Below are 26,904 nucleotides of genomic sequence, written 5' to 3' on the forward strand. Positions count from 1 at the left end.
CGAAGATCAAAGAGGGTTCCTTGCAATAATTGACACCCTTCAAAAAGTATATCGGGACACACAAAGGCTCGAGTAAGTCAATTTCGAACCTATATAAAATATTAAACTAGTGTACAACTTTAGTACAATTGAACTATATTAAAAAATTGGAGGTCACGTTGGGCAAAATGGTACCAAGAGACCAATGTGCACACATGTGGGGTATAATTCCTAAACTCACTGGCTCCATTCAAACGAAGGAAATGTGGTACAAAATGATGTTTCGGTGGCACTACACTCTGACGCGACTACACATTATGTACTCTGGTATTGGATCTATGCTGGAGGGGTTGCAAGATCAAAGGGGATTGGAGACCTATTTGGTGGGATTGCCCAGTCATTAGGACATTCTGGGGGGAGGTTCAAAAGCAAATGGAGGGGATATTCTCCGACATTGGGTCAACTTAAATTGAGGTGTAGCTTTGTTGGCTAAGGGACCCGAAACAGAAAACTTTCACAAAAAGAAAGAAACACAGCTTCATGACTTGCCTCATAGCGGCGTGGCTAGTGGTGGCACAGAAATGGAAACAAAGACGTGCACCTACAAATCTAGATTGGCTGCAGAAGGTATGGAACTTTATTTCACTGGAATGGGAAACCCACCTGGCCCAAAGGGACCAAGCTTCATTTAAGTGGAACTGGGAGGAAGTCTTGGGATTTTTACAAAGTGATTATATGTTGCAATGGTGCCCACGCAGGATACTGATTTCGGACATTATGTGATTAAATAGAAATTCCATTTCCTTCTCACTGTACCTCCGTCCCATTGTGCCCCCTCCCATTTCTGCTCCTTCCAACTCCTTGCCCCCCTGCACTGGAACTCCCTACCTCTCGCAATCCGCTCTACCCCTACCTTCTCCTCATTCTGCACCTCCTTTAAATCTCTCCTTCTCCATTCTCCTCCTTGAAAGCCCTTCCCTTTCCTGCTTCCCCTCCCTCCTTTATCTTTCCCCTTGAATATCTCCCTCCCCTCCCCTACCTCCCCACACTCACCTTTTCCCCTTTCCTCCTCCTCCTCACCCCTCCACCTCCCACACAGTCCTATTCCACTACTCTCACTATTCCCTTCAGTTAATTGCTCTTCTTACTGTTTTGTTGACTGATTCATATTGTAATTTGCTTCTACCATTATATTGTTTGTTTCATGTATTAAGTTGTTGAATTGTGCAGCGCTTTGGTGTAAAGCGCTATATAAACAAATAAATACAAATACAAATAGAGATTACTGAATGCAAAGGAATAATCTGTGCAGATCCTATGGCAGGGGTGAGAGGGGGGTGGGAGAATTTGGGGTGAAGTTTGGTGTTTGTTTTTAAAATTAATAAAAATGCATGGAAAAAAAGTATTAGTGGCAAGACCACAAAAGCTCATGATTAATTGTTTAATTACCTTGACAAATCATCCTGGCTGATGAGAGGGTATTGTAAACTGTCACAGAATCATCCTGACAGAAGTATTTTTGTTGACATTTAATACACTGGAAGTACATCTTTTTGTTGCTAAGAAATAGTTTTGTGGAACTCTTTACCACTAGTGGAGAGGCAAAGGATTTGCTGAACATTTTGAACTGCTGGTTAAACCCAAGTGGGAGACTTACTGGCGGCAGTAGAATTTTATTTGAACTTTGTTACAATGCCGGATTTCATTATTCTTTTGAACAGTTGATTGAATTCCTGATTGAATCTGGGGAAGGGGAATTCACCGCGATTACAAGGGGGAATATCAGGTCCTGAAGACAACTGTTAACTTTGTCATGCTTGAATTGCTATATATTACCTTGTTGAGTTTGTTGTATGTAATAGTATGAGGGACAGAATCCTTTTAAGTGTTTCTTTAGCTTATTTCATAGGTAGGGAAATCCTCTTTATGCTAGGCACAGTGAGGCGTTTATAAAGCCCTTTTGAGTTTAATAAAATGGCATCTTTTAAAAAACCTTGACAAATGTATCCGCCCCAAATTTCTGACCCCTCACACCTTCAAGACATTGTTACAGTTACTACAATTGAGGCAAGGGGATGTGCCTGTCGTACCTTCAAGAGTTTTTGTATGTGAATAGCAAGTTTCTCAGCACAAATGAGCTTATCTCTAAAGTGCTTTCCTCTTCTTTATGCCATCATAGGCGTATCAGGAAACAGATTTTGTAATTGTGATTCATAGTGAAGATATTTCCAATTATTTCTGATGATTTTAGAAATGTGCATACTCCGTCTAGAATATTTAGAAATGTATAGAAGAAGAGCTTCTTTACTCTTTGGAGTGGGTGTCAGTAATGCCTCACTTTCACTAACTGATATTTTTTGCTTTGCTTCAGTTATGATATCTTCTGCGTATCCTTGCTATCTAAACCTAGTGACAATATTCAAACTCTCTAGTTGATAGGTGTCTAGATCGACAATAATCCTTTTCAAACGTAAGAGCTCACTGCATGGTAAGCTCTTAATCATCGAGCGTGGATGAAAGCATCATAGCAAAGTATATTGTTGCATCAGTTCATTGTTCCAGTCCAGATGCTGAAAATACCACCAATGTATCTTTTACGCATGACAATCTTGTTAGACCATTGTGTGTTATCTAGTGTATGTGTCATTTCGAAATGTTTACATAAAAATGTTGGCGTAAACTGGGACCATTGCAGATACCATGGTAATACCTGACTGCTGTTCATAGTAAACCCCATTATAACAAAAGTAGTTGTTAAATAGAATAATCTGTGGTAACTCTATTGGAAATTGTTTACTGTCTTGGAATGTTTCAGCATGTAGGATTGCCCATTCTACAGCCTCAATACCTTCATTATGCAGTATGGATGTGTAGATACTTTGCACATCCATAGTGAACACGATGTAATCAACCAAACAGTCGGAGACTTAACTTAGACGATTAAGAAAATGTGTTGTCTTGTATATATGTGTTAGTATGTTGCACAATGAAGAACTCCATCTACATAGATTGCTAAGGCGTCAACGATTCTCTCTGTACCAGCCACGATAGGTCTGAATGGTGGTCTGATACTGTGCTTGTGTATTTTATGTAGGGCATAGAACACTGAAGTAATGGGGATCCTGTTAGTAGGGAATTCCTTGGTCTTAGAAATTATCCACTCATTAGATTTAGCTTGGTCCAAGGGGTTCTTAATCAGGCACTTATCTTCTGTAATGGATGGCCATCCAATCGTATATATGTATTCACATCCTGTAGTAGGGTCAAGCAGCTGTCATTGTAAAAATACATGCCCATGACTACAATTGCTCCCCTCTTATCAGCTGCTTTAATAGTAAGAGTAAGGTCCCTTGCTACTGCAAAGCCCCTGACAAATGCAAAAAGCATCCAAGTCACACACAACACTTCTAGGACAAATGTGAACAACACATACATTTTTGGCCAGCTGTATGTTTGTGTGCATCTTTTAACAGTTTGTGTGATCATGTGCATTTATATTGCATATTTCATGTTGCTAAGCAGACATTGCAGGACTTGAATATTCTGTGTTTGCTTTTTTCTTCTAACACTATCAATCCTATGAGTCCAGGTCACAGGTAGCCTCTGCTTGTGTGTTTTCCAGTGTCAATGGCTAGAAAATGTAGACACAGTTCCAGACTTTCAATGTTTGTGATCTGTCTTCGTTTATTTGATTTTGTAATTTCTTCTGGGAATTTCGTAGGCATCCCGTTCTCAATTCATGCTACAGTGGGCATTTTTGTAGGTAATCTCGGATAGTGGGTGGCAGGTCCTGACACAAGTTGTTAAAATAAATAAATAAGCCTACTTTAATCACAAATGTATCTCCTTTTGCTGGTGCAGTCAGTCTTTGGTGGTGGAAGAAGCAGCGTTTTAGATGCCATTACCGGTTTTCTTGGGGCATTGTGTTCCCGGTCTACATAATCTGAGGAAGCAGGAATCTGTACAATACATTGAGCATTCTGGTTTGTATAAAAGTCTGTATCAGTCAAAGACTTCTCTGGTTGAACTCTTTTTTTTCTTTTTTTCTTTCAAACCAGCATGACTTTGTTCGGCGAGAACGTCCTGCACGAGTCATCCTCGACCTCATCCAGAGAACCAAGGATGCAGTGCGTGAGCTGGACAACCTGCAATCCCGAAAGATTAGTAAAATACTTTTAAAAGACGCAAGGAATGGACCATTAATGGAATCTCTGGACGATGAAGAGGTACAGGAGTCGCTGATAGCTCTTGGGAGTAGTGCTATGGAAACTATGACCACGTTTAAAAATTAAACATACTATATAGGCCCTCTACCTTTCCGGTCTATGGCAATTATTGACTAGTCATCATTGTCAATATGGAGTCACATTTGTACACTCGTGGTTTGATCAATCAAGAAAATATCCTATTAATTCTTGCTCTACAAAAACATTTTGTTAGTTCTATTTATTTTTCTTATAAAAACATTATTAAAAACATATCACGTGCCGTGTACACCCCATAAAGTGACTTGTGCAAAACATCATTAACAATGATTTGTTTTCACCATATACAAACATGATTCAAGTTTCAATTGTTTGTGTAACATGTTTTGTTCCATACAAAATCTTTTGGAACATTTTTGTAATGTTTTCGGGGGATTTACATACACTCAGCCTAGCTATAGTGCGGCACCACTATTCAGCTACCTCCATGTTAAGCTCATACTCTAGCTTTAGTAGGAGCATGACATGGACATACGTATGCGAGTAAACGAGAGCCAAGCAAATGCCATTGTATTGATTACACTAGCATTAAGTGATTCTTCTGTCCAGACAACATATTCCAGATTGGAACTAGTTGGATGGTGGTTTTCCCAACAGTATTCAATGTTATTTGTACTCAGAATGAGGTTGCACGTGTGAGAAACTCATCTTCCCGGATGCTGCTGCATAACCGCAATGCATGGTGGATTTGTGGGAAATAAACGAAGGTGCACAACATGTTGACTATAATCAATCTGTGAATTCACTGCTATGAAACGTTAAAAGACATTTCGATTATTGAATCCGCTCACATGGTGCATGTGTCAAGCAGCACTAAGAGAATTGTATTTGTCCACGTGTTTGGAATATTGTGTTATACTGATCTGTGCCGCTTTATAGATAGGAGTGTATGTAAATCCCTTGAAGAAGTTCCAAAAATGTTCTAAATGTTTTGTATGGAACGAAACATGTTACGCAAACAGTTGGAACTTGAATCATGTTTGTATATAGTGAAAAGAAATAATTGTTAATGATGTTTTGCACAAGTCACTTTATGGGGGTGCACACAACACTTTATATACTCCTACGTCCTGTCCCCTTTCATCCATACTGCATGGGCGTCCCTCCCTAGGGACGGAAGACAGAACCTTTTTCACCAGAAAAAAACCTTCCACGCGGGGGCATGGCCCTGGGAACATGCGCTCCCATGACTCTACCCACTGGCGGCACTCCTCAGTCCCCTTTTCCGTGTCGACGGGAACGGACCACTTTCACCAGCGCTCCTGGGTTTGGCTTCGGCCTTGTAATTCCACGTGCTCTTCCCTGAATACTGTCTTTTGTCTTCTGTTTTTTGGTCTTAATCAGGTACTCAGTCCTCTGGCGCCACGCTCCTCTCCGACGCATGTCGAGGAGGGAGCTCTTTGAGAAGTCGCTTCCAGAGGACTTGAAGGACTTTGTCAAACACAAGTTAAGGCCCAAGGTAGGGCCGCTGTTTTCCATAGCACACAGCAAGGTCGACTCCTTCCCACGGAAATGTCCAAGCGGGAGGGACCAGTCAGGTTCTCGCACCAGCACAGGTTCCGATGCTGCTTCAGCTACCGGCCGCGAGGCGAGGGTTTGTTAGATCCTTCCGGGGACAGTGCTGAGGGACCTCAAGGTTCTTTTCCCGGGTGTCCATCCGAGGGGCTACGCCCTAGTACTGGACAGATGTCTGAGGGGGCGCCTTTACACAGCACTACTGATGACACAGCTGAGGGCAATACGCCTACCAAGCCTCGTTCTGAGGTGCTTTGTAGGCCTCAAGCTCCACTGCCAAGAGTCCTGGAGGAGGCCGGGCTCAGCGAGGCAAGCACCACGACGTCGACACGTGGCATACAGCCCGACATAATGGCCACCGTTCCAGACAAAATGGCCGCTCGTCCGATACTACCCCCTGGTGCAGAGCAGGTGGGAGAAAGAATTTCAAGGTGGGACTAGTCTTTACCAGGTACATGGCCTACAGCTTATCCTTCAGCATTTTAGGGCAGCTTTACACCGCAACCGGCAAGGCAGAGTACGCACAGGCCCCAGTAGCCGCCTGCTACTCCGTCAATACGACCTACCACCCCTCCATCCTGTGAGGACAGGTTTTTTAATAGTTCCTGACGCTCATCAGATCTCCTCAGATGGGGGCCATCCTCCGGGATGTGATCAGGGACATGCTCCCCCCGGTTCCACCGCCAGCCTCTATGGTAATTCCTGCTATGGCTCCAGCGCTGCAGGCCCCTGCGCAGCCCCTGCTGCCCATGCTGTGTCCTTCGATTCTGGCTCCCCTGCCTCCCACAGTTCAGGTGGTTCTGCACTAGCCTCCACAGCAGCCACCGGCTCCGGTCCTCACACCTCAGCCTTCGGGGGCCGAGCACTCCTCCACCCGCATCGGCCCAGCCGGACACCCTAGTGGACACCGATGAGGAGCACCCCGACATGCCATCCTCAGCCAAGGCCTTTCACCAACGGCTCTATGGTTTTGCCGAATACTTAGGGCTTCCACAACCCGGGGTGGAACAACTAGAGGCGAGGGTGCTGGCTGAGGTCCTCACTCTACGCCCCCGCTAGAACGGGAATCCCGATGCAGAAGGACATTGTCGCATTGGTCAAAAAGGGATGGCTGAAACCCCATTCGGCCCAGCCTGTCAATCGGCACCTCAACGGCAAGTATAGGCAATTGAAGGGGGGGATCCACTCTTACTGTCGGTGCACCCTCAACCGCACTCTTCGGTGATCGCTGCAGCGTCACTCTACTCCAAGCTTCTAGGCAACGAGGAGAGGATCTTGGAGGCTTATGGAAAGAAGGTTTATTCCAATGCCTCTATGCACCTGCGTCAATCCAACACGGACACCATGCTGGCAGCCGTTAATCAGAGGCTTTGGCAGGAAATAGCTGACTTCCTTCCAGACCTTCTCGTGCAGAGCCAGGCACGTTTCAAGACGGGGCTAGCAGAATCTAAAATAGTGGCCCAGGACGACATGGAGTCCACGGACATGATGAGGAGCTACACAAGAATAAAAACAGTTCCCAAACCGCAAAGTCTTTATCCTCACAAAGCCCATGCCCAAGGCCTACACCCAGTCGCATCGATGCTCTGACAAGGGACGGGCTTTTGGTGGGTTCTGAGGCTTCCAGGAACGCAGGTCGAGACAGCCTGACCGTTCTCCGAGTCAGCACTGGCGCAAGCAGCAGAAGGGGGGGGGGGGGCAAGGGCTTCTTTCAGTCCCCCTCCTCTGATCCAGCCTCAGAGGGAAAGAAGGCTTGATGTGCCCCTTCGGACCCACGTGTCTCTGGTGGGGGCAGGCTTGACTTCACGCACAATCTTGGCGTCAGAAGTTTGCAGACCCCTGGATCCTATCCGTAGTGTCCACGGGGTACCATCTACCGATTCCTCTCTCCTCCCCTCCCACAGATTGGGATGGCAACTCTGTTGGCGCAAATTCGTTCGCTCGTAGAGAGGCAGGTAGTGGAAGAAGTCCCAGCCTCCCAGCGACCCTTGGGCTTCTCCTCCAGGAATTTCACCATACAAAAGAAGAGCCAGGCTGGCCTGAGAGTTGTGTTGGACCTTTCCACCCCTGAACCTCTCCCTCCCTCTTCAAAAATTCAAGATGGTTACGTCAGCGCTGATTGTGGAGACACTATGCAGGGGAGACTGGATGTGCTCTCTGGATCTGAAGTACGCGTATCTACACGTCCCAATTTGGCAGACTCACTGATCCTTTTTATGCTTCAGGATCATCTGCTTCCATTTTCAATACAAGGTTCTACCACACTGCCTCAACTCAGCCCCCAGGATCTTTACCAGACTTATGAATGATGTGGCAACTCTTCTCAGGGCCCAAGGTCACCATGTCTACCCGTACCTGGACGACTGGCTCGTCTGGGCGAGATCCCCGGAGACTGTTCACCACACTTCCTCCCCACTTATGAACACACTTCACGAACTGGGATTTTCCATCAATCTCAAGAAGTCTCAGTTGCAGCCTTCGCAGAGCCTGACTTCTCTGGGCTTCCGCTGGGACACAAGCTCAGAGAGATTTTCCCCTTGCAGGACAAGATCATAGCCATCAAGAGGGGCACAGGTTATTTTCTCAGCAGAGAGGTGACCTCAACCTGGTGGCACCAGCATCTATTGGGTATCATAGCGGTGTTCCAACTTGCAGTGCCTCACACGAGGCTCAAGATGAGGAGTTTGCAGCTGCACTTCGCAGCCTCATGAAATCAGGAGCGGGGCTCCCAAGCGGAGCTTGTCAGCATCCCTCCCTTTCTCCACCAGGACCTTGTCTGGTGGTCCACGGACTGCAACCTGTGGACAGGCAGGCCTTTCCGGCAAGCAGCACCGCAAGTGACCATCACCACAGATTCCTCCCTGGAAGGCTAGGGCGCTACCCTGGACAACCACAGCGTGCATGCAGTCTGGTCCCTCCAGGAGCAAGAGGCCCATATTAATTGGCTATAGCTGAAAGCTATCTGGCTCGCTCTCAAAGCGTTTCTGCCGCTTATCAGAGGCAAGGCGATCCTCATTCAAACTGACAATTCCACCAGCATGTATTACATCAACAAACAGGGTGGCACAAGGTCCCTCCCCCCGTGCAGCTTAGCGGTCAGCATGTGGGAGTGGGCCCTGGAGAACATCATTTACTAGAGCGCAATCCACCTCCCAGGGGAGTCCAACCTGGAGGCGGACAGGCTTAGCAGACTGGGAGCGGACAATTACGAATGGCAATTGAACAATCAGGTCCTGCTGGGGATCTTCAGCAGGTTGGGGCAGCCTCAGCTGGATCTATTCTCCACCTGGTACAACAAGAAGTACCCGCAGTTCGTGTCTTGGTAGGGACAGGGCCCCGGCTCCCTGGGCGATGCCTATCAGATACAGTGGAACCGCATGACGGCATATGCTTTTCGAAGCTGCTCAGCCTCTCGGACGAGCTTCCCATTCACCTGCCATTGGGCCCAGCTCACCTTCTATCGTAACAGGGGGGCAGGGTCATCCACCCCGCCCGCATAATTGAGCCCTCGCTGGGTGGTTCCTGAGCAGGTCACACTAAAGCATCTGCGGCTGTCACAGCCTAACCTAGACATCATACTGGGGGCTAGGAGCAAAGCTCCTAGGAGCCAGTACAAAAGTAAATAGTCTAGAGTGTGCCACTGGGCGGAGTCTAAGGAGGTTGACCTGCTTACTTGCACGTTGGATGTTGTGCTTTCCCTCACTGCACACCTTGCACACACAGATGTGAAAATAGACACATGCTGCACCTACCTGGCAGCCATAGGAGCCTACCGAAACTCTGAGGAGGATGTTTTCTCTTCCCCCAACCTGGTGGTTACGCAACATCTGGTGGGCCTCACCAAGCTCTACCCGCCTTTCAAGAAACCACACCCGATGTGGGACCTCAACGTAGTGTTGGACGCCCTTGTCCACAAACCTTTTGAAGCAATGGCGTCCGCGGACATCATGCTTGTCCCCATTAAAACAGCTCTCCTGGTGGGTCTTGGCGAAATCCAGGGACTAGTGGCTTCAGAACCTTACACTACTTTTCACAGAGATTAGATGGTCTTGAGAACGCAACCTGCGTCCCTACCTAAAGTAGTGTCTTCTTTCCATTTAAATGAGGCGAGCCTTACCTACTTTTTTTGCGGATCCTAAGGACGATGCTCAAAGGGTCTTGCACTGTCTTGATGTCAGGCGTGCTCTGAAATTCTATCTGAACAGTATCAAGATCTTCAGCAAGTCAGACGCTCTCTTTGTCATCTTCGGGAGGGTCAAAGCCAGGTTATCAGGCTTCCAAGGCCTCTATAGCAAGGTGGGTGGTTTCGACCATCAAGGAGGACTACGAGGGGCAGCACAAACCACTTCCAGCTAACATGCATGCCCACGCTGTTGGAGCCAAGGCCAAACAGGGGTTGCATTCCAGAGACATGTCTCATGGCAGGTCATCAGCACAGCGACTACGTGGACCACTCCTTCGGCCTTTTGCTAGCACTACTGTTTGGATGCCGGCTCCAGGGCAGATGCGGTTTTAGGACAGGCAGTATTAAGGAACTTGTTTTCTTAAGTAGGGTCACCTCTCCACCCTGGGGCTACATTAATTTGTAATTGCCCAAGCAGTATGGAGTCCCCTCTCCTCCATATGTCCCACCATCCTCCCCCCTAATAAAAGTGGTGTCATTAGGCAATGGTAATATTGTCGACGCACCAATGGTAGTGTGCTCTCTTGATAGTGTGCCCTGCTGTAGGATGTGCCCCTGACCATCGTGGGCCCAGTCTGCAGCTCTTGCATTCTATTGCAGACTCTGCGACCTCTTCATAACTGGGCACCACCTTTTTGCAACTGAGTAGCCTCCCGTGATGCCTGGAGAAAGAGAGGCACATCGGCCAATGGAGCCACCTGATTGGCTGGGATTTACAACAAATACTGTGAACCGGATGAGGCGAAGCCGTGCCCGGTATTAAAAGCCTGTGTGGTTAAGGCCCTGTCTCTTCCCTGTCTACTCCATGGCTATCTGGCACAGTGCTATTGTCTATTTTGTTTGTTCTAGGCATCTATTCTTCTATCCTCTTTGACCCTGCATATTCCCCAGCTAAGAGGTACACATTGTCACACATGGACCTTGCAAATGTACCTGTTCCATGGGCCTAAGCTCGCCCTATCCCCCTTCAATCCCCTTTCTCTTTCATCATCCCTATCTCTACTGTTCCTGCCTTGTGTGTGATCCTGCTGCTGAATACAACCTTCTTATCACACATCTCTAGAGCTCATGTACCATGCAGGGCTCACCTAACATTCCTCCTGAACTGCAAACTCATGTGCTTACCCACAGTGCTTCCCGGACTGCCGCACTCTTCAGCTGTTCATTGTTATCAAGTTTACAGCCTTATCCTGTCGCAATGCCTCTAGTATTCCAAGTGACTGTTCGACTAGTCATTGTGTTTTCAACATTAATGTCGTTACTGGTATCTGCGATACTGTATCTGTTCTCCTATGCCTCAGTAAGCTTGTCTGCCTCAGCCGAGTGCTTCATCACTAGTCGGATCTGCTTCCCCTTCACCTATTACTGCACTATCCTACCGCAGTAGCTATATGAGTTTTAGTGTGTTCTCTGGTAGTCCCGCTTCCGCGATACTCTACTACCTCTGCTTGACTGGCATAGCCCCTCTCCACAATTCCACTATGGCCCTTCCATCTTTCTCATATTGTAGCCTTCCCTGTCTAGCCTGCCGGTCATGGACCTTTGCCTGAAGACCATATTCCAGTTTATACTCGCATGGCACCTATCCATTTTCCAACTCAAGTTTTGCTATAGCGTCTGCAACTTTGCAGCTCGCCTTTACATAAGCCGAGACTTCTCCTAGACTGCATTTGCCACCGCCTGTCATGTCCTATTGTATGCATTTTAGATGTAGCTCCACGCAACAAGAAGCAAGTTTTCCTATTTTGTATATGCCACCACCTATCATGTCTAATGTATGAAATGTAGTTGTAGCTCCCATTAACAAGAGGTGAGTTTTCCTATTTTGTATATGCCACCATTTATCATGTCCTATGTATGCATTTTAGATGCAGCTCCCCGCAACAAGAGGCACGTTTTTTCCTACTTTGTATATGCTACTACCTATCATGTATTTGTATTCAATTTAGATGCAGCTCACAAAAGGTTAGCTTTTCATAGACTGTATGCACTCTGGATGTATGTCCAATCTGAAACCTTTTTAAAATTGTTTTCTCAAGCACTTATCTGTAACTGAATTCTTAAGCTAGAAGCGCCTGGATGCCTCTTGGCTTTGTGCGCTATATAAATACAAAAATAAAAATAAATAAAACAAATGGGGACTGAGGTTTGGCACCAGTGGGCGGAGTCAGGGGAGCGCATGCACCCCACGCGCCTCTAAATTTAAATGGGGAGAACATTTTTTCTTGGTGAAAAATGTTCTGTCTCCCGTGTCTAGCGAGGGATACCCATGCAGTATGGTGGAAAGGGGACTATGAACTAGGAATACGTTAGTAACTACGATGAGTAACTTATAATTTTTTTATGTTTTTATAAGAAAAATAGAAACAATAAAATGTTTTGTAGAGTACGAATTAATGAGATTTACTCTCTTTTGTGGATATTTTCTTGATTGATCAAACCATGAGTGTACAAATGTGACAACATATTGATGATGATGATTTGTCAATAATTGCTATAGACAGGTAAGGTAGAGAGCCTAGATAGTGGGTTTGGTTTATATGTATAACCAGGATGCCCCTCTGCCGCAACATAAACCTTGGTGTCCCTCTTAGTGTGATGGGTACATTTAAAAATTCACATACACTTGTCAGATAATAACATTTGGCCGCTACCACTTATCAATGACATCCTCACACACAGCCTCTTCTGTTACTCAAGTCCTGGTTCCCCAAACCTATGGTCATGCTCCTCTGTTTTGGTCCTCTGTATCAGCATTAGATAATATCCCTGTACTGAAAGTAATAACTGCAACTCCAACATGATGCGTCAACTGGATCACAGACATTTGCAATACTGAACGCAACATACATGACTAAGTGTTTACAAATTATCACATTGCTCTTCCAATTTTACTGCTATTACTTCCATTTCACAGGCACACGCCTTAATCTCACATCTGTATTATACATTTGTTCCACACAACACACTACTAACACAATTCCAGCAAATGTTTAATTACTTATCTATGGGATACATCTTTGTTGGTATTTCACATCTTTTGAAATATACCCAGATTATCTGATTGAACTCAGAAAATCCTAAAAATATCACTGCAGAATGCTTGCAGCTTCGGAGGAAAAAAAAAAACATTCGAGCAAATTGCACACTATTCATATTAATATTGGTGCTCAACCCCCTAGTTCTGTTTGCCAGACTAGCACTTGTATTGTATTGTTTATTTGTAAAGCACTTATACACAAGTGAAGTGCTTCAAGGCTGGAGGGGAACAAGGGAATACAGTACTCATTCATAGGCCTTGAAGTTTCCGAATGATCGAACTCCAAAAAATAACTAGCATACTAGACCTTACGACATTTCTACTAGTGCTAGATCATGCCAAGAAGGGGGCACAGAAAAGGCAGAGGAGAGGGGAAAGAACATACAATCAATAAACATATCTTACTAGGCTTAACGATATTTCAGAAACTGCAAGTGCATGACGGAGTGAGGAGAGAGAAAAAAGGGGGGGGAGAACATACAGGGAGGACAGGACAAATGTTCTTACTAGGCCTAGTGCATACAGGTCATGCAGGTATGCATACGGAAGTGTGAGGGATGGGGATGGTGGAACAAGTGCGCCCAGTCCAGTAGTGCCCTGGGTTAAGTGCAGAGAGTTTACCCCTCTCATGGAACGTATACCGGAAGTGCAGTAGTGCTGAGCAAAGTACAGAGGCACAGAGGCAAATGCAAAGACTGGTGGGGGAGCCTGGGACCTGAGACGCTCTGGAGGTGAACCAGGCGCCGAGTCAGCAAAACTGAGCAGGGTTAGGGTAGAGAAGGAGGAAGGAAGCAGCAGAGAAAAGAAGGGAGGTTGGCAGGGGAGAGGAAGTGAGGAAGAGAAGATCTTGAAACGTTTCCCCAACTTAAGCAGCTCTGGCTCAAGACAGAGGTAGGCTGTTCCAGGGGAGGCACCTGTGGAGGATAAGGATCTACCCCCAAGTCTCTGTTTGGAAAAACGTCTCACCTGCAGAGAGTTGGAGGAAGCAGAGTGGAGGGCAGTGTTTAGGGAGAGAACATTGTAGATGGTGCAGGCCCTGCCCCGGAAAGCCTTGTGGACTATGCAGAGGGTCTTGAACTTGATCCTTGCAGCCATGGGCGAGCCAGTGGAGGGATTTCAGCACCAGAGAGATATGGTCCCTGGGCTTGAGGGCAATGGTAAGTCTTGCGCTTCTTTTCTGGATGAGTTGTAGAGGGCGGAGAGTGGAAGCAGGAAGATTGAGAAAGAGGCTGTTGCAGACTACTAGAGAGAACCAGGCTCTGGAGATGGTGAGCCTTTGGGGAAAGTGACAAAAGGTAGAATACCTCTGAGGAGGTGCAGCTCGTAGTGGGACTTTTTGGAGATTCTCAGAAGGAAAGCGTGTAGTCGAAGATGACCCCAGACCTTTTGCCTCACTGGCATGTAGGGGCGTAGGGCCAAGGGAGGCCGGCCAGAGTGAAAGTGGGAGCAGGGGTCCCAATGAGGGCAATCTCTGTCTTACTGGCCTTGCTGCGAAGATCATTTGCAGCACGAATTAGCTTGGAGGAGGAAGAGGCAGAGGGTATCCTGAATGAGAGCTGCGTGTTATCCGCATAACACTGAAAGTTCAAGGTGAAGGTAGAAAGCCTGTGGGCCAGAGAGGTCATGTAGACATTGAAGAACCATGGGGATAGATTAGATCCCTGGGGGACACCACAAGAAGAGAGAGTGATTGAGGAGAGGTGGAACCATGTTCCACCTGGGAAGGACGGTCAGAAAGAAAGGAGGCAAGCTTCGCCGGGGCCTGATCTGTGATGCCCAGGGTATCACGAAGACGAGATTTGAGAGTAGGTCTTCATCAGTGTTCAGAAGAGCAGTTCCGTTGCCTCTGGATGCTCTAAAGCCAGACTGATGATCATGGAGACAACCAACAGATTCAGTGTGGAGGGTAAACTGAGAGGCAGACAACTTCAATAAGGAGTTTACCCAGCAAAGGAGTGATCGAGATCGGGCGATAGTTTGCTGGAATAGTAGGGTTGGCAGAGGTTTTTTGAGCAGAAGGTGCACAAGAGAGTGCTTGGGAGAAGTGGGGAAGACTCCAGTGGCAAAAGAGAGGTTGTAGAGGGCAGCCAGGGCTGGAGCAAGATAATCAATGTTGTCCTTGATGGTTTTAGCAGGGCATGGGTCAACCTGTTTGAAAGAGGCTTTCATAGACCAGACTTGTTTAGAGACCTCATCAGGTGTTACAGTAAAGAGGGGGGAGAGATGAGTTAGCACAGGGGGGAGTGACCAGGGAGGCACAGGAGATGTGTCTGCAGGACAAGGATGTGTGTGCAGGACAAGGTGCGGAGGAGATCGTGGACACGATGTCCTGTGTTTTGGCGGTGAAGTGGGCCAGGGTGGGTGCAGTAGAGGACGAGGCAGTAGGATTGGCCATTTCCTTGCAGAGATGTAGACTTGGATATAGACTCTTTTCTTGGAGTAGATGCAGAGTCTATGGTGGAAGACCAGTTTGTCAGATGGTGCACCTGAAGTTGCCCATTTCCGTTCCGCTGCTCTGCAATTTCGTTTAAGAACAGCAAGATCGGAGTCGTACCAAGAGTTGCACTTTTTGGAAGGCTTCAGACGGACCCTCATGACAGGGGCAAGAATGTCAAGAGTGTTGGAAATGGATAGGTGAAAGTTAGAGAGGGCTGTGTCAGGGTGGGAGTTAGCCGCGGGAGTAGAAGGAGGAGAGTAGGTGGAGGCAAAGGCAGCCACTGTCACTCTTTTCATGGGTCGGACCTTGTAGGCAGGAGGCAATGCAGGCCGTGCCTTTGCTAAAGGGGAAGAGAGTTTCAAGTGAGAAGAGAGTGATCGGTCCAGGAGAGTGAGGTAGTGAGAGGAATAGAGAGGGGGATGTCTGTGGAGATAAGAGCATCCAAGGTGTGGCCAGCGGTGTGCGTCGGATAAGAAGGTAGCGTGGAGAGAGAGAGAGAGAGAGAGAGAGAGAGAGAGAGAGAGAGAGAGAGAGAGAGAGTTGCATAGGTTGCAGATAGGACCAGAGGAGTCGGGAGAATGAAGATGGATGTTAAGGTCCCCAACAGGAAGGTTTAAGTACTGCAGTTGCACATTGTATATGGCAAATTCTACATTGAAAATGGGGCATTCACTTAAAGTAAAAGGTATTTCTGGGGTATTTGAGGCTAGCCTTTGCATATAAGGACAGCAATGTTGAACAACTGAGACTGCACATTACACATGGGGAAACCGCATCCGTATGCACATTCCCTTTTTTGCTTTTTCTTCCAGATTACAGCTGTACTTGTTTGCCACCTTTCTCTTTCCTCTCGCCATTCCTTCTATGATTCTTCCTTACTTGCCACAAAAAAAACACTACTTTTCTGGTCTTGCTCTGTCTTTACCTTCTCGCATTAAGCATCTGTTTCAACTTCTCCATCATATTGTAACAAACTCCTCAGGCCTGATCCCTGTTCAACCTCTCCTCTTAATACTTCAGTTTACTTTTCCACTGCTTTGGGGCCTTGGTACTGGACCTGTCTGTTTGATATTAGCCCGCTTACAATACCTGTATGGACAGCCATGGGGTTGTTCCTAGAAATGCGGGTAACCTGGCATTGCAACTAGAAGAATGCACATGCAGGTTAACACATGTGGTACACTTAGAGCATTTACGGCTACAATGTGTAGCCCGCCCATGACGCACGAAGATATATGTTGGTAACCTCCATTGCACTTATTATTGCTTAAGTTAGCCATTGTAATGCACAGTGGTCACATGCATGTATCCTTCATATCACGCTTATTATACTGCTTTGGGTAGCGTTTGTAGAACGTGGAATATTTGTAGTAAGACTATAAAGGTAATTTGTCTATTGCGCACAGAGAATCCCATTAGCCTAGTTTCTATGGTAGCCTGTCTGTCCTCCCTAGAACATGTTCTTGGACAACCGGCCTATTGCACTTTGTAGACTTAAGTACCCTGTCCATAGTGCCTAGAAAGATCTACAAAGGTAGCTGGCTTTTTCTACCCCACAGAAGGTCTGATAACTCAGCAAAATCAAAGATAAGCTCCATTTGAGCTTAAGGTATGTATAAACGCACGACTTCGATAGACATCTGCCACAGGCAGGACTATCCATCCACGCACTCTAGAATGCAGCTACAACGGACAAATTCGGTCCAGCTGGCCACTTAACCTCTTTGCACTGAAACACTAGACTTGCCTCAACACCTCCGCCATTAGAATACAGCGACAACGTACAAAAAATTCAGTCTAGCTGGGTACATATCGAGTCTTCTGCAATAGTGCTCAGTCTTGACCTCCCTCAGCACACCTCCCATGTGCCTGATCCCTTGGGTTGCTTACTGGAGGCTAGCCAGCTCTCCTAGGTCCTAATCATGGCCAAATGCACACATGCATCTTAAGCCTCCTCTCAGAACTTTCCATACCTGGACTTCATCCCCCTAGGTCATTCCTATCACAAAGCGTGCTGAGGCCATACAAATGGGAAAAGGCACCATATAAATGACTACTACAATGCAATACTTCTGAAGTTGCCAACTTATTTCCTTCTACAGTCCATCTCCCATGCTCCACTTGTGTGCCCCCCCAATCCCACCACTTAATTTTCCTCCCCAGCCCTCGCTCTCCTCTCTTTCTCTTCTATCAGACTTCGATACTGCCACGTTCCTAGCTAAGACTCATCCTACTACCTCTCCTCACATTTCTCTCCCTTCTCTCATCCACTAGTTCATCAGTCTATCTAAACTGCATCGTCATAGTCCAGGGCCCTCAGCCCAATCTACAATCTCTTACTATTTTATAGACGTCTCCCAAATCTCCTCCTGGGATTCCTGCTGCCACTTCTCTGGCTCCTCTGCCACCTCCTTCTTCTACTGCTCTGGCTATAAATGCCATCTACTACCTCTCTGGCTCCTCAGCCACCTCCGTCGCGGTCCTCTCTGGCTCCCTTGCCTTCCACTACCTCTCTGGCTCCCCTGCCGCTTCCTCCATCCACCTCTTGATCCTCAGCCACCTACGATGGGTACTCCCCTCCCCTGCATCCCACCCCAGAAGTCTTTCAAAAGTGGAGAGCTGCTCCACGTGCCTACTCTCAACTCTCGCTCTGCTGTCACACTCCTCTGACATCTGCCACCTCCTTGAACTTCTGTACCTGGTAGTTCTTGCTCTTACAGAGGCATGCAGTGACATGCAGACATGGAGGAGGTTTGTCACACTCCTCCATGAGGACTAGAAGATCCTCTCCGAGCCCAGACACAATAGGTGGAGGAGGCGGAGTGGCTCTGATCTTTCCTGAGTGGATCCCTGCTTCCACCATTCCCACTCAGACAAATTTCTCTTTTAAATGCCTGGTCTGTAGGCTCTCAATTGTGCCTGCCCTCTCTCTGACATTGGCCAATGTCTACAGGCCACCTGGCCAGGTCACCCTCTTCCTCTCTGAATGGGCTGACCTCACTTCCTCTCTCCTTTCCCCTATCTCTCAGTTTCTCCTCCTAGCGGATCTCAACATCCCCTTTTCTCCATCCTTGTGGGCATCCCCAAACATGGGGACGGTACCGGAACCTTTGGCAGCGAAAAATAGAGCTACTTGGATCTGGCTGCGTCTCCAGACCTGGGGGGACCCCGCCAGCACTTGTGCCCCAGGGCCCGGATTCCCCTCGGCCTGTCAAAATGAGGGTTGAGGGGGCGATGACGCCCAGGGCAATGAACCCTCGGCATCCGTTATGGCCTTTCATGACCTTTTCCAGGACCTGGTGGAGTTCTTGGGTATTGCTCTTCCAGAGGTCTTGGGGAAACGCACCATGAGCCAGTCGGGCATTGCGCTCCAGAAGGACGTGCTGCAGGTGGCACAGAAGGTCTAGGAGAAGCCCATGGCCAAAGCACAGATGAACAAGAAATTGGACCATAGGTTTAGGCTGACGGGCGGGGAGCCAATCCTTCTTGCCTCCCACCTGCAGCCCCATTCATCTGTTGTGGCTGCAGCCTCCTTATGTTCTAAGCCATCGTCTTCATTGTCTTCCTCCATGGGAGTTGCCTCTCCAAAAAGGACAAAGTCCTTGGGAAAGCACTGTTACTCCATCTCAGGACTGCATCTGCAGCAGGTCAACGTGGACACCCTCTTTGTCGTGGCTAACCAAAAGCTGTGGCGGGAGCTCAGGGAATTTCTTCCCCACCTCCCTTCGGACAAACAAGCCTCCTTCAAGGTCGGTCAGGCAGATCCCGGCCATTGCGCAGCTCCCCATGGAGTCTTCAGTCTCCCACATTGACACAAGAGGATTGTATCTTGGGGCCGAGATGAGAAGGACGGCCTGGATACATGCCACAAACTTCATCTAATGTGCAGGACCGGATCCTAGATCCACCCTTTAAGGGCGTGGACATTTTTCATTTGTCCACCGATGACGAAAAAGTAAACCTCCCCTCAAACCGCCAAGTCCTTGGCCATCCTGACAAAGCCCAGTCGGGAATCCTTCCCTCCACCCCAGGGTTTGACCGAGTTCAAACCCCGAATCTTCTCTGGTTTCAAGCGTTTCAGAGACCACGGTACGCAGAGGTCTGACAGGTCGCCCGAAGCACAGCAATGCCGAAGTGGATCTGCTGAGTTGCTTGGGGTTCAACAATTAAGAGTGAGAGTTGCACAGTGACTCCTTGTTGCCCCTGTTCCAGCGTTGGGGGTTTGCGGACCTGGATTTGTTTGCCTGTTCCCTGAATGTTAAGTGTCCCTAGATTGTCTCATGGGCAGGTCATGGTCGGTGTCACTAGGAGACGCCTTGCAGCTCTGCTGGCACAACCGAAGGTGTTAAGTCTTCCCGCCCACCCCTCTGCTCCAGTGGACTCTCTGCAAGTTCCGGGCCACTGTGGGCTGCAGCCTCATCCTGGTTGCACCCCCACTGGCCTGTTTTTTGTATCTGCTGCAGTTGTGCTCCCAGGGTCCCGTCTGTCTTCCTATCCCCAGCAGGGGCTTCCTGATCCTGCCAGGGCAGGGCAGTGTACCATCTGGACCCCGCCAAACTGGCTCTAGCAGCCTGACTTGTGATCAGCGGAGGCTTCAGCATGCTCAATTTTCAGATGACAACTGGAACATCATTCAGCAGGCCAGGAGGCAAGCTTGGCTCGGTCCCATTAAAAAAGCAAATGGACTAGGTTCTTCCATTCGGCTTGCTACAAGGGTCTGGACTCTGTCACCTGTCCACTGGATGACCTTTTGGCATTTTCAGCACCCTTGGCTCATTCTGGAGTTCAGGTGGATACTTGCCGCACGTATTTGGCGGCCATCGGAGCTTACAAGAATTCCCCTGAGCATGTGTTTGCGGCGGCCAACCCGGTGGATAAGGCCCACCTTAAAGGGTTGTGAAGGCTTTTTCCGCCGGTGCACTGGCTGCATCCGGTCTGGGACCTCAATGTGGTTTTGGCAGCTTTGCAACGCAGGCCTTTCGAGCCGATCAGCCTGGTGATACTAAAGACTGTTTTATTGGTGGCTCTCACCTGTGTACATGCAAGGTTAGTGAGCTGCAGGTGTCGTCTTTGTACGAACCCTTCACCACTTTTCACAAAGACAAGATCATCTTGTGCAATCACCCACATTTCCTGCCCAACGCGGTCTCTCCATTTCATCTGAATCAATATATCTGCCTTGCAGTGTTCTTCCAGAACCCCCAGTCAGAGGCAGAGAGGGCCCTACATTCCTTGGACCTCAAGAGGGTCCTCAAATTGTATTTCTCTCGGACAAAATCCTTCAGGAAGTCTGAGGCATTGTTGTTGACTTTTGGGGCTCCTCCCCGGCTCACACGGTTCCAAGACTTCCATCGCCCGTTGGATGGTTCAGGCTATTTTGGAGGCCTATACAGCTATGAGAAAACCTGTTCCTGAGGGGATTCATGCTCATGCGGTCTGAGCCGAGGCCACGGCCGTTGCGTTTCAGAGACCTGCTTCTTGGGATGTCATCAGCAATGCGGCTACTTGGGCCACTCCGTCGGCCTTCTGCAAGCACTAATCACCAGACACCAGCTCCAGGCGCGATGCAGAATTTGGTCAGGTGGTTTCTTTGCTTCGTCCTAGATATGAGGCAGGTTAGCTCATCTTACCTTATGTTTCTTGTTTGGTGGATTCACGCACAGGTTATAGGAAAGGTGACTGGACGTATAAGTAATTAAAGGTTCTCACTGTAGTGACTAGGCTACTCCTAGTCCATAGTACATAGTACATAGTCCCCTTTCCTCATAAGTCTCCATAGTATGCTAAGGGATAATATGTATACGTGTAGCCAGGTATTTAAGCGTCTGATGTGTTCAAAGGGGACTGAGGTGAGACGCCGGAGGGTGGGGCATCAGCGGGGCATTCACACGCCCGAGGCTTCGCCCCGAAGCGCTATATTAGGTTTAAAGGGGAAGCTCAATTTTTCACTGCCAAAGGTTCTCGTAACGTCCCCATGTTGGGGGACGCCCACAAGGATGGGGGAAAGGGGACCATGGACTTAGGAGTACTGTAGTCATTATAGTTAGTAACTTTAATTTCAACCCTCTGGTCCGACTAACTCTGCTGGACACATCTTGGATTTTGTCATCTCGTTAGATAGCCCCCTCTCTAATCCTCTCAATATTCCTCTCCCCTGGACTGATCACTTTTTTCTTTCTTTTCACTTGAAGCTTCCTGTCCCCTTGGCAAAGGCACACCCAGCACTGCCACCTTCCTTTGCAGTAATTGGACCTATGAAGTGAGTGTTTGTGGCCTTTTGCCTCCACTTTCTCTCCCCCACCCTACTCCTGCAGTTGACTCCCACCCTGACACAGCCCTTTACAACCTTCATCTTTCCATCCCTAACACTCTGGATATCATAGCCTCTGTCATGGGGGTCCCGCCTGAAGCCTGCCACCAAGTGCAACTCTCGGTATGACTAAGATCTGGCCACTCTGAAACCCAAGTGCAGTGTGGATGAACGGAAGTGGGGTGCTTCTGGTGCACCCTAAACTTGCCTGTCGCCTGCTCCAAAGGCAATACAGACACTTCATCCTCTCTAAGAAGAGGGTCCGTATTCAAGCCCGTATCTCTGCGGCCTCTAACAACACAGCTGAACTTTTCAAAATCTGTAAGGAGCTGGCCATTCCTACTCTAGTATCTACCGCCTCTATGCCTACCCACGCCCTCTGCATGACTTTGGATTCTCATTTCACCACTAAAACCCGGAACATCCTGTCCGCACGCTCCTCTTCTCTCTCCCTCTCTTAGGCCCTCCTTGGCCTCCCCCGCCCCCTCTCCCTCTCTCCTCCAATACCTGATGATGTTTCCAGACATGTCCGGTTTATGAAAGTCTCATCCGAACAGGTGACCCCCTTGCTCCTCCAGAACCCTTAAGGACAACATTGGTTCTTTCGCTCCAGCTTTGGCGCATTTCTGTAATCAATCCTTCGCCACTGGATCTTTCCCTTGAGCACCCCTTGTGCACTCCCTTGTGCACCCCCTACTAACAAAGTCTTCTTCCGACCCCTCCATTCCGGCAAACTATTGCCCGATCTCGATCACTCCTTTCCTGGGCAAACCCCTGGAGAAGTTGGCTATCTGGCAGCTAACCCTCCGCACTGAATCACTGAATCTGTTGGTTGTGTCCATGACCATCAGTTTTGCTTCAGAGCAGCCAGAGGCATGGAAACTGCATTCCTGAACATCCATGAAGATCTGCTACCTAATCTTGACTCTAGCTCTCCTTCTGTCCTCATTCCCCTCAACCTTTCCTCTGCCTTTGACAGTCAGCCACAACATCCAGGTTACTCCTCTCTGTGAGACTCTGGGTATCACAGATCTGACTCTGGCGTGGCTGACCACCTTCATCTTGGACCGACCTGCCCAGATGAAACTTGGGTCTTTTCTCTCCACCACCTCTTTCTCCACATGTGGTGTTCCCCAGGGCTCTATCCTCTATCCCTGGCTCTTCAAATTCTATCTGGCTCTTTTGGCCCTCCTGATCTTTACCTCTTTCTCCAACTTTCAGTGTTATGCGGATGAGACACAGCTCTCTTTCGGGCTGCGCTCGGCCTCCTCCTCCTCGCTCATCCCAGGCTGTCTATCTGCTATTCAGGTATGCTACGCCTCTAATGATCTCTGCCCTAACGCCAGTAAGACTGAGATCCTTCTCATTAGGACACCTGCTCCCGTTTTGCCTCTCACTCTGGCCACCCTCCTTGGGCCCTCTGCTGTCTCCCTCTTGTGAGGCAAAAAACCTTGGGGTCATCTTCGACTCCACTCTTTTCTTCTCTCCACACATCATGGAGCTTGCCAGAAGGCCCATTTCCAGCTGTACCTCCTCAGAGTTATTCTCCCTTGTCTCACCTTCCCCCCAGAAGCTCACTGTCTCCAGAGCCCTGGTTCTCTCTAGGTTGGACTTCTGCAACAGCCTCTTTCTGAATCTGCCTAACTCTACTCTCTGCCCTCTTCCACTCAACCAGAACATGACCGTGAGACTTATCCTTGGCCTCAAGCCCAGGGACTGCTTCTCTCAGGCCCTGAAATCCCTCCACTGGCTCCCGGTGTCTGCAAGGATCAAGTTTAAAACCATCTGCATCGACCACAAGGCTTTCTGGGCTGTGGCCCTCACTACCTTCAACTCTCTCTTCCTAAGTACCTTCCTCGTTGTGCTTCCACTTGTCTACTTGTAATACTCGGCAGGTGGATTGCTTCTCCAAGCATAGAATGGGGGGTCGATCACTCACCTCTGTAGATGCCTCCCTCTGGAATGGCCTCCCTGCCTCTCTCCGCCTTGAGCCGGTTCTCCTGAAGTTCCAGAAGCTCCTCAAGAAATTCCTTTACTTCTCTTCTTTCTAGCTCGCTCTGCTCTGCTAACCTTCCCTTGCTCCCGCTGCATCTGCTGATAGGCTGCACAGTGTCCTCTGAGTCTTATAGGACACCAGGCCCCCCTGACCAGTCCCCCTGCATTTGTCGCCTGACCCACCTTGCACTGCTGCTTGGCTAACCTTGCACTACCGGGCTGGGATTGCCCCCTGTAGTCCCAGCCTTCCTTGCACTTAACTCGGGGCCCTGCTGCTCTGAGTGCACTTTCACCTGTACCCGCCCCGTGCACTTCGTGTTGCTCACACGCACGATCAAAAGGACAGTAGGCCAAGTAAGATTGTTTGCTTGTCTTGTCCTCCGTTTGTTTCCCCTCCCTTGCCTGGTTGCACCTTAAAACACTGATGTGTAGGCGCATAATAAATAACAAATCAATCAATTGATCAATCATTTTTGCTACTTCTTTTTTTCTTAAAACCTATTTGTATTGGTATTTTGTACTAACAATAGTGTATTAAACTTCTCCCCTCTCCCCCACCCTCTTTCCCACCCCTTGTTCCTCCAGTCCCACTCTCCTTCATCCCGAGATCGCTGAGGGTCTCGCCAGACATCTATTGTCCCTACTTTAGTGTTACCAAGTTGCTCTACATAATGTCCAGGATACGTAACCTGTGTGGGCACCACTGGGCATTAAAGTTGCTTTATAGGTGTGTCAACACTGGAACCCAGTCTTTCCTGAAAGCCATCTGGTCTCCCTGTGAACTATATGTCACCCACTACAGGGATACAAAGTTCCAGATTTTTAGGTGCCAGTCGAATTCTGTTGGGACTAGATCATGTTTCCATTTTTTGCGCAATTGCCAACCATGCAGATATGAGCACAATCATAAAAGTCTATAATTGCACTTTGGATTGCGGAGTGTTAGCTGGATCACATAAGCTGCACTTCATTTTCACAGCCCCATCCCTCTTTCTGTGCTGAACATCGCCCTCAGTTGGGCAGCTAATCCTCTTTCTCAAAAGTGTTTTGATTTATGGACATCCCCACCATATACAAGCCCAGAACATTTGCGCCAGCATATGGGAGATGTGTTGGGAACAATGGAGTGCATTACTTCCTGAGTATAGTGCCATTGCATCATTTCTTTAGACCACATTTCCCTTATTTAAATGGAGCGCTTAAGCTTTGGGATGTTCCCTCTAAGGTATTCCTATTTCTCTGTCAGGATGGAGGATTCCATAGCAGCTTCCCATTTACGCATGTAGGGCCATTAGGTCTGTCTTGCTATGTCTGTCAGGAGTTAGTATAATGATAATATGAATTTCTTCGATCCTGAGTGTGTTGTGATACATTTTTCAAATGGGGTTACATGTTTGGTGGCCACTACTTTTATCTCTGTGTGTGATAACCAGTGTCTTAATTGGTAGTTTCATAACCTCTCCCCCTCGTCAACACCCATGTGTTGCTTACAAATCTCAAATGTTTTGATGTTCCGCCCTTGGGTCAAAACCCTTAGCTTGAAGCACCCCACACTTTGCCATCTCTTAAATGCACCTGGTTCCATCCCCAGGGAGAACTGCGGGTTATAAAATAAGAGTGTGAACTGGGACGGTCTTGTAGATGGGCCCCCTTGTGCCAGTAGTGCATACCATATTTCCGCTACTAGGTCCAAAATGCGGCCGACATGCACATTAGCTGGCCTGTGTGACTTTTCCAACGACAGGACACCAGAAAGAGGGGTACCTGCAACCGCCCTGTCTATCTGCATTCCAAGTTTGGAGCAGTCCCCAGAGAACCATTACCGAATCACTCGTAGATGTGCAGCTTCGTAGTTTTGCGGAGGTTCGGCAGCCCAGCCAGTGTTGTTTATTCTGCCATATGAATGCACCCGTTCATTTATTTAGGGATGTGAAAAAGGATCGGGGGGGGTATTGGGAGCTCTTGGAAATAGTACAGAAGCCTCAGTAGTACCACCATTGTAATCATGGCAATCCTCCTCAGCCAAGATGTGGACAGAGGGCTCCATCTTTGCAGATCGTTCTTGATTTGAGGATGTGTGGGTAATTTGCCTCGTACAATAGATCAAGCCTATTTGGTATCATAACTCCCAAATACTGAAGGCCTTCATGCACCCATTGAAATAGGGGCCCCATCTGAATCCATTCTAACTGATCTTGCTGGATTGACAAGTTTAGAATTGTCAGCAGGAATAGATAGCACCCCTCCTGATGCGCTTGCTTTTCAGGACCTAGATGTTAAAGGAATCCTTGAAGGCCATGAGGACCCCCCCCGCCCTCCCCTCATTCCCCCCTATTTTATCTTTTGTGTTGGCCTGATGTGTGAGTATGAACAAATCCTGGCCCCTGCCTTGCCCCTTTTCCTGATGTGGTTCCCTTGGAACATTATTACTTTAGGGCTGTCCCTGCCCAGATATGCCTCTAGTTTCCTTTTCACAGGGGAGTTAATCCCCCTTATGTTATTTGCCAGAATCATGAATTCCCTCTGTATGGTGCCTCACCATTGCCCATTGACCCGTATCCTTCCCCTTCTGGTGACCCCCCCGCCCCCCCATGCCCTTAACTCCCTCTCCCCACCATGACCTACATTAACTCCCCTGGTGAGAACCAAAGTTCCTATTGAGTACCAGGTCCTGCGACCCATGGAATTGATCCTCCAATATCCCAGCGATTTAATCTGTGCAGGTTCTCTAAGACTCTAGGCCTCTTCCAGGAGCCATGTTATTCCACTTAATTTCCTCTTTGTTCATCGCAGTGCTGCTTAGTTTCTTCATCTGTTCCCGTTGCCAGATGGTGATATGCAAAATTCAGAATTTTGCAGAGCTGTCCTGTATCATTTTACTTGGGGATCACTGGCCTCCGTGTTCTTCTCTTCTCACTACTAGCCCCAATGGCCTGTATCTTACCTATATGATCTTTCTGTCTCCTTGAGTGGGCCCCACTGGAGGGTCTCCCTCGTACCACTCTTGCCACCTTCACCCACTCCCAGGGTTTTCTACTGGATGGTGCGGTGCTCTTGTCAGCGACCTCACTCCAGTAATCGCACTCTTTCAGCCGCAAGATGTGAGCTCCTTCTGTGCAGGTTGTTATCCGGTGTTGGTTGCCTTCCAAAGCAAATGGTAGTCTGAATGGTAAAGTCCAC

The 26,904-nt window shown here is 48.1% G+C and overlaps 1 protein-coding gene across 10 annotated transcripts in view; it reads left to right on the forward strand.

Moving 5' to 3' along the window:
- The window catches only part of TAOK3 (TAO kinase 3), a 2,703,337-nt gene that overhangs the window by 1,501,185 nt on the left and 1,175,248 nt on the right, over positions 1–26,904 (forward strand). For all 10 annotated transcript variants that reach the window (XM_069619192.1, XM_069619190.1, XM_069619185.1 and 7 more), the window contains one exon: positions 4,038–4,205. In XM_069619192.1, the coding sequence (XP_069475293.1) occupies positions 4,038–4,205 (168 nt within the window). The remainder of the gene's footprint in view (positions 1–4,037; positions 4,206–26,904) is intronic.

The sequence above is a fragment of the Ambystoma mexicanum genome, chromosome 10, assembly GCF_040938575.1.
Source record: "Ambystoma mexicanum isolate Mex_15411 chromosome 10, UKY_AmexF1_1, whole genome shotgun sequence".
NCBI lineage: Eukaryota > Metazoa > Chordata > Amphibia > Caudata > Ambystomatidae > Ambystoma > Ambystoma mexicanum.